Source organism: Coturnix japonica, chromosome Z, assembly GCF_054131305.1.
Source record: "Coturnix japonica strain WE chromosome Z, WE-NBRP24, whole genome shotgun sequence".
Lineage (NCBI taxonomy): Eukaryota > Metazoa > Chordata > Aves > Galliformes > Phasianidae > Coturnix > Coturnix japonica.
Window position 1 is genome coordinate 73922394 of NC_140702.1, and position 13764 is coordinate 73936157.

At 38.2% G+C, this 13764-nt stretch overlaps 1 protein-coding gene across 12 annotated transcripts in view; it reads right to left on the reverse strand.

The window, feature by feature from the left end:
* Positions 1 to 13764, reverse strand: part of NEDD4L (NEDD4 like E3 ubiquitin protein ligase) — a 115349-nt gene that overhangs the window by 19862 nt on the left and 81723 nt on the right. For 7 of the 12 annotated variants that reach the window (XM_015848164.3, XM_085529327.1, XM_085529330.1 and 4 more), the window contains 8 exons: positions 13618 to 13679; positions 13412 to 13514; positions 11045 to 11211; positions 9765 to 9897; positions 8830 to 9006; positions 6854 to 6928; positions 686 to 817; positions 246 to 365 (listed from right to left, as the gene is read on the reverse strand). In XM_015848164.3, the coding sequence (XP_015703650.1) occupies positions 246 to 365; positions 686 to 817; positions 6854 to 6928; positions 8830 to 9006; positions 9765 to 9897; positions 11045 to 11211; positions 13412 to 13514; positions 13618 to 13679 (969 nt within the window). Of the gene's footprint in view, positions 1 to 245; positions 366 to 685; positions 818 to 5454; positions 5515 to 6853; positions 6929 to 8829; positions 9007 to 9764; positions 9898 to 11044; positions 11212 to 13411; positions 13515 to 13617; positions 13680 to 13764 lie in introns of all 12 variants that reach the window. The other 5 variants (XM_015848163.3, XM_015848162.3, XM_085529329.1 and 2 more) reach the window with 1 other exon arrangement.

The following is a 13764-nucleotide window of genomic DNA, read 5'->3' on the forward strand; positions in this document are numbered from 1 at the left end:
ATATGCCAGACAGACTATTCATTCACAACATTCAATTATCAAAGTTAAGCAACACTACTGCGTGATGTAAAGATTCTGATAGAAAAATGTTAGAAGAAAACAGCAACATATTATGTAAAAAATAAAAGTAGGAATATATTATAACAATGCAGTGTGGCATAACTACAGGGGAGCTAAAAAGTTATAAAGGTAACCACGAGAGAAGTCAGACACAAGTGGTTTGTGGTGCTAACAGCACTTCTCACCTCGAGTGGAGCCGATAAGGTGACTGTGGGCGAACTGAGGCTGCGGGGCCGTCTGATCTGGGGCTCACTCAGGTGGTTGTTGCTGTTCGTTGCTGACCCAACCATGCCATCTTCTGCGAGCTATTTTGGATGCAAAACCAAGTTAGCCAGTCATCAAGACCACAGTTCATCCAAAGTTAGGGCTATTAAAAATGATGCCGATATTTAGTATCGTTATTATGACTATTACAGTCAAGCACGTTATTTAATTCCATCGCAAAGACAGAGAATATATCAAATTACTAATTAAGCAGAAAAACTTTCAAATTCAAACCTAGAGACATTTGTCTTTTATTTATATTTGGTACCTCTCTGCAAATGCCCTCCTGTGAAATCATACTCAATATGATGCTATCTAAAGGTATTATGCTGTCTCAGAGCAATGTAACAGATCTCCTTACCTGCATGATGGGCCGTGTCCAGGTTGTGGTTCGATTGTTGTGATTGACATAGTATGTACGGCCCTTTGCATCCTTCCTTTCCTCCCAGCCTGAAGGTAAGCCTGGTGTGGTGTGGACATAAGCCACTGAAGGCTGTTCAACAAGAAATTACCATATTGTTATTCTTTTATTAGCTTAAAAAAATTAACATCTGTTCTTTGAAAATAACTCGTTGATGCACATAATTCTAAGAACTATCAAACACACAGAAAATGTGGTCTGGGAAATCATAAGCTCTTCTTCAAACCCCTTTGAGTCAAATCACAGTTTCTCATAACAGACCTTTTGATTCACTTTTGCACAGATTCAGGTCTCTTGCTCCAAAACCAGCTAAGCTTATATGCCCTCAAACTTTTTAATTGGTATGTTACACATAATGATGACAAAAAGAAACCTTGCATTGTAATGATTTTCCCTCTAGGTTGATTTTTCCCCTTACAGTGGTGTGGATAAGTAAGAAGTCATCACACTTTCCAGTCTAGACCTCTCTAGTTCTGGCCTCATCTACACCATGGGATCTTGACTCAACTGCAGCAATCTGCTGAGGGCTTAAAAAATGAAATCCAAACATCTTCTTAGTTACAAACAATAGCATTCAGGGTTAGTTATGTGTCCTATACACCCTAAAACTGAGCCCAAACTTTAGAATGAAAAGATACTGCTTTTCTAATCAAAAAGTTGCACAACGAAGATGTTGCTGTAAAGAAAACATACAGACAATGGGGACAATGGCACCAATTGTCATTAGACAAATTATGTCACTATTTAACACACTAATCAAGCTACAAGAGACACTGTCTTCAGTGATGTAAACAAGTGGACATTTGTTTCTGGTACATACAGAGTTAAAAAATACAGTCTACTCAAGCAGCAAAGCCTCTGGAGGGCAAACAGCCTAGGAAGAAATTCTAATACCAAACCTGCCTGCATCTGAAAGCACATTTCAGGAGGGAAAGATGCCCAGAGAGTCAGATTACAATTCCAAATCATTATTCACATGATAAAGCTCTGTCACTTTCTAGTTTGGGACTCCTTTTCTCTGTAGAACATCACTTGCTTGTGTTGCCTCTGCATTCAGCAGGACAGCATTCTTGCTCTCTAATGAAGCAGATTCTGTTTACCATCTCATCAAGGATTTGGCAGGTGCAAGGTGCTATTTATCTGCACCTTGTTACTTAGATTAAAATGCATTCATGTATTTGGTTCAATCAGCAGATTAATCACGTTAAAATATACAGTCATATCTTACTTATCAGGGTTCTATAATGCTAGATATTGCTTTGCTTCTTCAAAATAGCTGCCTTCATGGCAGAAGAATGGTGAAATCTAAAAGCTTTCATCACGCGCTGGAATAAAGAGGTGTTTGAGCTTCACTGTTTTGTCCATTTCTGCATGCTTTCCTTCCTCATCAGTCTCACCAATCCCTCTTTTGAAGCCTGAGTTTAACCATAACTGACTCAGGCATTTGTCTTTGCCCAGCACAGTGGTGATACCATAATTTACAGTGAGCAAGGGCAACTGTTGAGGGATTTTGAGTGTTTTACCCACACATGAAAAGCAGCTTCTGTTTCAGAGCTAATTCATATGCAAAGAACCCAAATGCAGGTAGGGGGAGTTCAGCAATACAGGCAAATTACTCTGGTAATGATATATTACTTTATAACTTATATTACTTATATCTTTTCTCCTGCTATAGGAATCTTGCTTTAATCAGGGGCTGGACTCGATGACCTGAAAATGTCTCTTGCAAACCCTAAAACTCTGATTCTGTGAAGACTCAGTCCCACAGGGGATTAATACACACACACATTGCTGTGCTCTTCAATTCTCACGGTGTGAATCAAATTCTGTGAGTGCTTTTGGAAGACAACTGAAAGGTAAAGCAGCTGTGGAGGAAAACAGAGCAGGTTAGAAGAAATAACTGCTGTGGAAGAGGTCTTAAAAACACTGAGCTCTATTGCCAAAAAAGATGATGCTGGAATATGATAAAATATATGCTATTAAGAGATGGAAGATGTTTAAAAAAGACTATTCACATTTTCTTCTATGATCTTTAAATGAAATCAAGGGAAGAATCAGCCTTGGAGATTACCAAATACCTCCACATTTTGTCTTACTATGCAGACTTACAAGACCATCAGAAGTATTACAGCACAACTAAGGCAGCTTAGATAACCGCCTCTCTGTTTCCCTAGGCTCTCAGCTTTATTTACCATGCTAACCACAAAGCAAAAAAAGAATTTATTCTTCCAATGTCTTTATAAACAGTGGTTTGTATGGTATGATCATTTTATTTAACACATTACTACAGTGGAAAACTACTACTTAGAGATAAAACATGTGCATGACACTGCACAGCAGGATTTGGTAACTCCTCAGGTCTCCAAAGACTCTCAGTAAATCCTTTTTTTATGCTCTACATTATTTGCTCCAGCAAAGTGATTTACAGCAATCCTTGTTCTTGCTTCATATTCTTAAGACCTCTTCCCAGGGCTCTTGCTTAAATCAGTAAGTTAGCTTTGTAGCAGAAGAGTGTAGTTGACAAAGTGATCTGGAGAACCATCTGACCATCAAGAAAAGAAATCGGAAAGGAAAATGAATGAGTTAGAAAGTTGACGTGGTACATTAGGAGACAGAAAAAGGAAAACTGATAAGGAAGCTGAGTTACACCCTCTGAAACAAACTACAATTTATTTCCAAAGTAGTCAAATGCTGGAAAGTGCTATTTTCCCACTTGTTTCAGTTCATGTAGCTGATGGGCAGTGACAGCGCGACTACCTTCCCTGAGACTGTTCTACAGTTGCCAAGCTATTCGTTGGTGGCCAATAATCATAGAATCACAGAACGGCCTGGGTTGAAAAGGACCACAATTCTCACCTTGTTACAACCCCCTGCTGTGTGCAGGGTCACCAACCAGCAGAACAGGCTGCCCAGAGCCACATCCAGCCTGGCCTTGAATGCCTGCAGGGATGGGGCATCCACAGCCTCCTTGGGCAACCTGTGAACAGTGCATCACCACCCTCTGTGTAGAAAAAGCTTCCTCCTAATATCTAACCAAAACCTCCCCTGTCTCAGTTTAAAAACATTCCCACTTGTCCCATCAGGACATGGTAAGTGGTTTGAATACAGTCCCCAGACCATGTTTTAATTAAAAATCAGACAATTAAGGTAACTGATAGTCTGGGTTGTAATAGTACACCTTCTAATCATGGTATGATGGCATGCTGCAAACAATCAGCTTCAACTGACTTGGTGCTGGCAGTATACAGAAACACCAGAAAGTTGCTCAGCTTTATCGTCTCATCTTCCATTTATCAGACAATCAAAACAACTCCAGCTGTCAGTAGCCCTTCTCCTTCCTAACTGCTGGGTTAATGCAACCATGCATGCAACCTGCATGCCTGCCCTTCAATCTCCCTGCCATGCTTTAGATACCAACATGAAGATATTCTGCCACACAGAATAGAAATGTGGGGGATTTATCAAGAGGTTTATTTGTTGGCCCCAGCCTGACAACAGGTATTAGAGGAAGTCTGAAAGAAAAACTGAGCTGCCCTAGGAACTTCAGCATTGACAAATTCTTTGCCTACATATTTAGTATCCCTAAAGAACAAAAAAGCGGCAGCCTTTGAAGAATGGACTTCAGTGCAGGACTTTAAGACCTGAGCAGTCTGTGGGTTTGGGTCTCATAGAATAGATGTATGTTGAATTAAGACAGCAAGGGGAAGGGCCCCATTAAAAAAAAAAAAAGAGAAATATTAATTATGAGACAGGGAAGTATGAACTCAGCTTAGGCAGAATTAACAGAAAATATCTGCAAGAAAGGATTTGCAAGGACATAAAAAAATTACAGTCTGCAGGAACTAAATACAAACATGCTCCTCTGATTCTAAAAAAACAGTAAATACAAACAAGGTCACAGAGTGATGCATCAAAACACAAACTAAGGTCTGTTATTATTGCATGCAAACAGGAAATGTACCAACTTTGAATTACATTCCTGAAGTAAATTATCTAAGAGTGCAAATACTCGTGAAAGCCAATTATTACTGTCAGTGGATAACGCTTTCTATGAAATAATGTTTCAGACTAACAGAACGAGACTTTTTTGGCAAGGATCAATATAAGTGAAATCTGCTTCTCTTTAATTACTTGGAAAAAAATTCTTTCAGAAAAGCATTTCAAGAATTTTATTGGATGAGCAAAGCAAAATTTTAGCCTTGCAGTGAGGAACAACAGCTGGAAAGTGAAAATTGGCTGTAATTAAGACCTCCACAATCCATAACACTGTATCATCGCACCGTTCTCAAATTAAGATCAATCTTAAGAATCTAAAAGAATCAGCCTAACAGAGAGTAAGGGAAGACAAGCACAATGAAGGATACAAATATACTGAGTTGATATCTCTAAACGTTGATTATTTCAAGGTTTAAAGAATTAGGCATCGTATCTTGTTTTTTAGAAGTTTATGGCATGTTTTTAGTACACATCTTTGTTAAAACCACCATATACTAGTAATAAAATAGCCTTAAATTGAAGCGAAGTTAGAGTGAATTGAGCATTATTTGAGAAAATCTCTAGTAAAGTAAATAAGTAAATAAACGCAACTATTTCTTCAGTGGCTGTATGTCATTTATCACACTGCTGCTCTGTGAAAAAATGTTAATTACTGTACAAGACCTAAATCTACCTGCATTTTATTTAGAGATAGCAATGGATAAAGATATTACCGTTGGTTCCTCACCACCTGTGACTGTTGAAGAACGAGCTCTCCTAGATGGGCCACTCTGCTGTTAAATGATAGTTAATGTTACAGGTAAATACACTTGGTGATGAAGGACACAGTTTACTCTTACATCTTTAGGAATAAGGAATCATCTGCAATCTCAGATTTATTAAAAGAGCAATTAGATTTAAATAATCTTAAAGATAATGTAAAAGAAAAAAACTAAGCCATCAATCACTGATAAAGAAGTTAGAACTTGATAGAAGAATCATCAAAGGAACTGATTTCAAGAGTTCTGGCGTCCAATATTGTATGAGCAGTATTGTTAAGGATGACAAGACCATTCACTCTAAGTGCAACATGATTAATTTCCTCCTTTAGAAACAAAACGGATCCATTCTGATCATCAAAGAGTGCACAGAAAAAGTTAGACCAAAAATACGAAAGTGGCGTTTCAAATTCTCATTAAGGATCATTGCAATCAAAACCAGAACAATTTAGAAAGAAAGTATGGATTTAGTTGCTAGAAGATAAATCATCATTAGTTCAATAAAGATTGAGATCAAGAAATATCTTTGTAATAGAGCAATGATTTCAATTCTTCTGCTAAATAATTGAATGCACTACTATAGCAAACTGAAAGATGGATCACGACAAGGCCCAAAGTGACTGCTTGAGGTAAAGAAACTCATACTCCATTAAGTTATATTAAATTAAACAGCTGACCACCTCTCGATCAGACTTCATTAAGTGCCAGTTTCCTCTAGTATGGAGAGAAGACAGTTAAGGCATAATTATACTGAAAACCACACCATTGTTCATCCAGAGAAGGAAGTAAAGAGGTGGATAACACTTCAGAAGCACTCTTTTGAACAACAGCCATTGCATGCAACTACAAGCAGCAAATGTAGATACACTAAACACACAGAACACAAAGAGAAAAATACTACAGTTACAGTAAATGTCTAACCAATAACAACATAAAGAAACAATGGAGAGACGTCAAGTTTAATAATGAACTTATCAGTAACTCCCTACTTGCTCAATATTTCCATGGTAAATTTGTGTAATCTTTTTGTGTGTGAGGAATGATACCCTGAAAACGCTCCTGGGAAGGTTTTCTCTCTCCACTTCATACATCAACTTTTTAGTAAACTACATTTCTGTGTTAGACAACTGAAGTCAGTATGACTACACTCTGTCTCAAAATGTTTTTTTCTCTCTTATGGAGTTCCTCATTGTACTTTGTGCCCTGACATTAATTTGGTTTCCACAATGATTTGGGATAGCCACACGTCAATGACTGAACAAGATCTGCCTGGAACTGATCTAGGAACAGATACCATCCAGAATCAGATGATGTTAAAAGAAGAAGAAATAAATAAAGATTAGCTTTCATTTACCAAAGATAATTGAGATTGTTCAGCGACCGTATCTGTTACACTGCAAGATCTCAGTCTTGAGGATGGATCTCTTTGCTGAAAAAAAATAAGAAAATGTCTGTAAGTTTAACTATTTTCAAGTATCTTTGAAAGACACTTTAGAAAATCTAGAGGGAGAACAAGCAGCATAAGGAAAATGTAAAACTCCTGACCAAATACTGGCAATATAGTCCTTGCAAAATCAATACATTAGAGCTACTGGATTTCCACACATGCCATGCATCTTAGTTACATGCAAAGCCAGTCCAGATTTAGGTTTAGGAAAAGTCAGGGATCCAACAGCCTGCACAGTCACTGAGCTGACCTCACAGCTTTTGGGAACATGGGTAAAGAGGAGATGTCAAGCAGACATATCTCATGTTTAGCTGGCAATGTCAAACCCTCCCTGCCACCTTGCTCAATCCAAATGATGCTCTTGATGTCTCCTTGCTATCATTACACATCTCAGAACTAGGCAGATTTACAAGCCCAGGAGAAGCACTGCCCAGAGCTAAGTGCTGGATCAGGCCAGTGAGAACTCACAGAAGCCAGACGTCTGAGAAGCCAGAGCTGTGGGAGCAGAGACACAGACACAAGCTGATCTGACAGACCCTCTGGGGCCATGGACTGAATGCTGCTGACCCACTCAATCTCCATGTGCAGACAAAATAATTTCAGAGCTGCTTCGTTTTACTCCTTTCAGTATCTCAATGCCCAGCTCAATGAGTAGTGTAACTCAGGCACTAAATTCTCCAACAATTTCTTACTTTGCAAGTATGGTCTTATTAAAATTTGTATTGCAATTATAAGTAAGATGTTATTTAATGGCTCACAGAAGAGATAGTTTGTATGGAAACATAATTACTGAATTATTTTAATTAAGATAATTTTGTAGCTATACCACTTATTATTTTCTCTGTACAACAAATGTAGGCCCTGTTCTTCTCACTGATCCTACTTGATTAACCTCCCACCCTCAAGGTGAAGGTCTAATGAAACCTGCAGTTATCTACAGAAGCAGACTTTGTGCAGATGGCTGGCAATCAGAGCTATAATTTGCTGAACTAATCTCTGTACAACACGCGAGTCATTGTACGCATTGCATAGGCTCCTCATGAAAAATCACCTAATCAAGATCCTATTTGATCAGAAAAAGAATAAGTGTGATTACTTCTCACTTTAATTACAAAGGTACCTTAATAGCACACACCCAGGAAATGATTAAATCTCAACACAGTGTTCTGCTTAATATTTACAATTGTTTTCTCAATCAAAGAGACATAAGACATTTCCACAGTTGAAAGCACAGTATCCTCACTTTTTGTGGTATCATTGGTGTGTTCAACTAACAGGTAACACAGACACAAAGAACTTATATTTTGTTCTCACCTCAAGTAACCTGCTGTGGTTTTCCAGACTAGTTATCAGTAAATCTGCAGAGCCATAAATTTCACCATAACTACTTCCTTTCAATTCTAATCTTTTGTTAGTCTTGTAACAGTTAACCAGTGGACCATGATGGGGGTTTGTAAAATTCTAATACAAGACATCCTTCAGCATAAATATACACAGGAAAGCACAAAGCTTTTGAAAAGTTACCACATAATAATATGGATGATAATTGATAACTTTCTTTTGGATATTCTGAGCTTGATATTCTCTATTATTATACAATGCATTTGGTTCACTAAAGGTATAAAAGCAGTAGACTCTCAAATTAAAGTCATTTAGGAAAATAAAAACAAACATTAAACCTAAATCGAGGAAGTCTGCTCTTCAAGGCAGTTTTTCTGTGGTGAAATTAAGCTGAGTTTTTTTAAAGATGCTTTTAACAGCATACTCAGTTTTTCCTAAGACCAGCAATACCAACTCACCTACGTAAACAATTCAGGATTATGTCAAGCTAACAAAAATCACAGGAGTAAAGATGTATACAGAAAGAGCAGAGTGTCACATACGATCAAAGAACTCAGCTGTTCCCCATTAGAGTCAGGAGTGATCTGAAGTCTTCTGCTCAGTTCCTCAGATAGCTCCTGAGGACTGCTACGAGATACAGGAGATGCAGGAGGTGGTGGCAACGATAAGCTTAAAGTATCCCCAGTTGCACTCGCCTCCTCTGAAATGGCTTCCCAAGGCTGACAAAAGAAAATAAACTGTGTTAACTACTTAAAGTCAAACCAAGCCTCTGCTTCCCCTATGCATTCTAGGTGGCCACCTCATTGTGGCAAACACAAGTGTGATCATCAGCATTAAGATTTAATGAAATAAACTAACACATAGGACACACAGGTAGCTGCCTTTCACATTAAAAAAATTCATAAAATCATTCAACATAAATCATTCCTTAAGGCTGAATGGGATAGGAGCTTCACACAAAAAGTTTGCTTAAAAATATCACTACGTTATTCTACCTGTAGATTAAGAATACTGACTAAAAGATCTCAGGATTTTAAATAGAAGCAAGTGTTTCTGGGGAGAAAAATAACCTGTTTTCCTCCTAAATCAAGACACAGAAGAAAACTCAAACAAATGGCAGTTCTATTCAGTGTGTTTCACTTCCTACAAACTTGTCTCATTGTTATTCAAAGCAGAATATTGAAAGTGTTTTATCTACTTAGAGATAACCAGCAGTGCTTGGTATTACAAATGTGTGTCCTAGCATTTACATGGTACTTAACACTGTGCATACGCTACCAGCCACCTATAAGAGCATGTGTGCAGGAAAGTGAAGCTACCTAGGTTATTTATTGTGTCTCTGGTATTCTACTTACTTGATTTCCATAAAAAACATGCAAAACCATTACTGTTCATGGTGCATAGTAATTAGCTTACAAAATGGGAAACATTTGGGCCTGAGGCTGTTTAAATTCTTAAATGCAAGACCTTCATGTACCTCAGGAATGTCTCCAGACTCCATAGGTTCCGGTTCCAAATCCTCACTAATGTGTCTTCGAGAACGAAACCGCCTATGGGCTGCTTCATGGTTTATTTGTCTGATGTTGTTATCTGAATCAGATCCCACATCACTGCACGGTGGGGAAAAGAAGTGAAGGAGAAAAGAACAAGAAAACAATGAACGTTAAACTCATTAATGCTTCTGATTACAATATAAAATTCATTACTCTTGCACATGCCAGGCTTCATAAACGGGAGGAAATTTAATCCTTTAATCCAAATGAAATAAAACCAGAAGCATTTCATGAATGTCATGTAAGACTGGAAATTAACATTCTTTGTGCAACAGAGTTGTTAAACCAGAAAAATAAGTCCCCACTGTAACATGTTAACCCCTTACAACTTATCCCTTCCCAGGATGCTCAGAATCATTCCTGACACAGAGTTTGCTTCTGCCCCTCTCTTTATGTCAGCTATTGCTTTTCTTTCTGCAACAGCCAAATCAATCACAAGCTGTTACTGGCTGTGACCACCAGGTTCAGCTCATACCAGCAGTGGTTGTAATGGAAAAAAAGCAAATTTCTTTAATGGTGTCCCTTCCTGGCTTGCACAACTTCCCCTGTGCTTATCTCTGCATCTTCATTACAATATTCAAGGGGCACAAGAGGTTGTTAAAAGGCAGTATTCCATTTAAACCTTTCCTCCAGGATGAGGGACTATAGCTTTTAAAGAGAATTAAGTTCAGGAAACATTTATTTGAGACAACATTTTAGTACAGCACATTTTAACAACCTACAAGACAAATTACTCAGCTGACACAGACTGTACAATATTCAGTATTTTCTCTTAATGACTAGATTAGTGTCTGAGTGACCAGTCTCACACTCCAGGGCCTTCATGTCTTTCTCATAGTGAGGGCCCAACAATGAACTGAGGTGCAGCTTAACCAGTGCTGCATACAGGGGAGCAATCATTTTCCTGCTCTTGCTGGTTACACTACTTCTGATACAAGACAAGATGCTGTTGGCCTTACTGGCCACCTGGGCACAAGGCTTGAAAGCATCACTCTAAATTTTCCTTTGTTTCTATCTTAAAGCGAGAGACAAAAAAAAAAAACAAACCTAAAGTTACTTAATTTGCACAAGTATGGTGTCCACCTCATTCTTTACCAAGCTTTTACCTTTACTTTGTCAATAGTCTCTATAGAAGAAAGTAAGTTACTCTTCTCAACTTTTGCACATACCCACAAACATGCCAATGGACTGTAATGTCACTTACATTAAACTTGGTCGGTGCCATTGCGTAGTTCTGTTGTTGTGGTTGACATAGTAAGTCCGCCCCAGGTTGTCAACCTTTTCCTCCCATCCAGGAGGCAGTGGAGGAGGTGGTAACTCCTCCTGACGCTGAGACGCAGAGTCGCTGGAATCAACCACATCCCATCCATGCTTAGGAATGAGAGCAAAAAAGATGTAAGATGTAAGAGCTCAAGTCAAAGGGAAGGTGCAGATTCCAATTTTTTTTTTTCCTATATTTTTTAAATCTAAGGCAGTGAGAAATAGAAGAAACATCATGACGTGTGTGCGCTACATTTCAGTGATAAAATCCCTAACATTCTACCAGTCCACTGAAACAGGGATTCCCACATTTATGTGTGTGTGTATTCCTCCTGGTATCCAGGTGCAGATCTCCAGTCATGAAGCCAAGGAGAGCCAACTGCTAACTTCTGAACTCGAGGCTGTGTCCTTTTCCTTATAAAGGATAATCGCTGTTTTCCTTTTCACTTTCCCACTCTCCAAAGCATATAGAAATTTCTCCTGCTCACCACCTCTGTCCTATCTTTCCATTAGACTCATCCTCAGCTTGCCAAGGGGTCTGAAAGTTGCTGACAGCAGCAAAAAAACTCCCAAGGAACTATGTAGAAGCAGGACAACAGAAGATGTCCTTATCACTCAGACATGCCTCTTCTGGGAAGGATCAAAAAACAAGCAAACAGAACAAGCTAAAACTAATTATTATTTCCAAGTGCATCACATAGCCTTAAGTATCCCACTGCAACCACGCTATATTTTATGCCTGCTTCAGAAGCATTCCCCAAAACACTTTAATACACAAATCCACCTGAGTTCAAACTAAAATCTAATTGCTGTAGGGTATCCTTTCTAGGTAAACACTGCAATTCAATTATAGATAAGAAAATTCCTTCCCTGCTGCTGTTCAGAAATTAAAGTTAAAAGCTTTTTGTTAAATGGAACATGAAAGCTTTTCACTACCACTGCTTTACTAGAAATGCTGTTTCTGTAGGACACTGCCAGAGCCTGGTGGCATCATCTTATGCACTTCAGTCAGGAGGATCTTACTCACAGAGGCAACAAAAACTTATTTTCAACAGCAAAACAGTCAATAAATAATGCTCAAAAAGAGAGACTTGTGGGTAAAGAGAGCATCACAGGATGCATGCTGCTGAAAATTCCTTTCTCTATGAGATACCCTATTCTTGAAACACATACTTTTCAGACTTATTTTGTTAAAAACCTGTCAATACATTCAAATCAGTTATGTAGGCACCAATGAACTGTATTATTTATATAAAATAATCCATTCACCAAAGAATTTAATAACTATAGGTACACTGGAACTTTTTAGAGTCTCATTAATTCAAGTATCAAAGAAAAATCAGATTACATTCAAAATATGTTGATTTCTATGAATTTCACAGTTAGAGATTACTGTTTGATTTATAAAATGTGTGTGACATATATATGCAAACTGTATTATACGTACACACACACAAAATACAAGCATATTTATACACACACATACACTTGTTTGTACATGATGAGAGAGAAAAAAAAGCTGGGTTTTGAATCTGTAAAGTGTTGAAGGTGATGAACCTGAGGTGCTGCTTTACTACGTGCCCTGTGACACCTCAGCTGCCTCTGGACCAGCACTTGGGCAGACCTCCTGAGAAGCAAATTCCAGAGCACAAATGTATGGCTTGGGATGACAGCCCTCCTTCTCAAGTTACAGATGACTGCAGCCCATTATTAGTAATTAAAGCAAACCTGGGCTAACATCCACTCTGTCAGCACTAATTGCAGTAATTTTTAAAATGGATGATGACTGGTAAGAGTGCTTGGAAGTCTTTTAAACCTGCTGTGCCCTTATGAGCACTATTCTCTATAAAGCTGGTGCTGCCAAGAAAATAAAGGAAAATGTTCCAGCAGATAACTTGGACACACTTCTGAGAAAGATATACTTAGATATTAAAAACAGACCATCATGTTCATGTCAAATATGAATTACACTGATATACTTTCCAAATTCTTCTGCTCTCTTGGCATGACTTGTGCAGCTTTGAAAATGCTCATGAAAATGGAAAAAAAAAAACCCACCCCACACCATAAGTTAATCAGAAAGACTTCAGAATTCATCGTGCCACTTGAAACAGTAGAGAAAATATCACCTTATGGTTTTGGAAATACAGGAGGGGAAGAATATGTTGAAGCTAGCAACATCATTCTATCATTCAAAACCACAACTACTTCTGTGATTATACCCGAATCCCTACCAACTTACATACCTCCAGATGTACAAAAGTGACAAAAATAAGATATCAGGTAGTCACCTCTTGATTAAGTGTCTTACCTCAGACTCATCCCTTTGATCACTGTTTTCTTCCTCTTGGCCACCATTTTTAGGCATATAAGCCATCTTCAGTCTCAAGAAACCCTTTACACGAGACTTGTGACTAGAAGACATGAAGTTACATTTAATTTAATAACACTTCAACAGTTGCAAGTAATAAACCTTGAGGTAAGAGATGTTTTAAAACACAAATAGAAAACCCTCACCTTCTTGGTCTGAGAAGGAAATCCTTAAATGTGTACGGCCTTTCCATGGTTGGGTCTTCAGTCTACAAGTATATAAGAAAATGACAATTTAAAGGGCTTGTCCATAAGCACAGCAGTACATAGAGAACATTCACATTGCAGACAGAT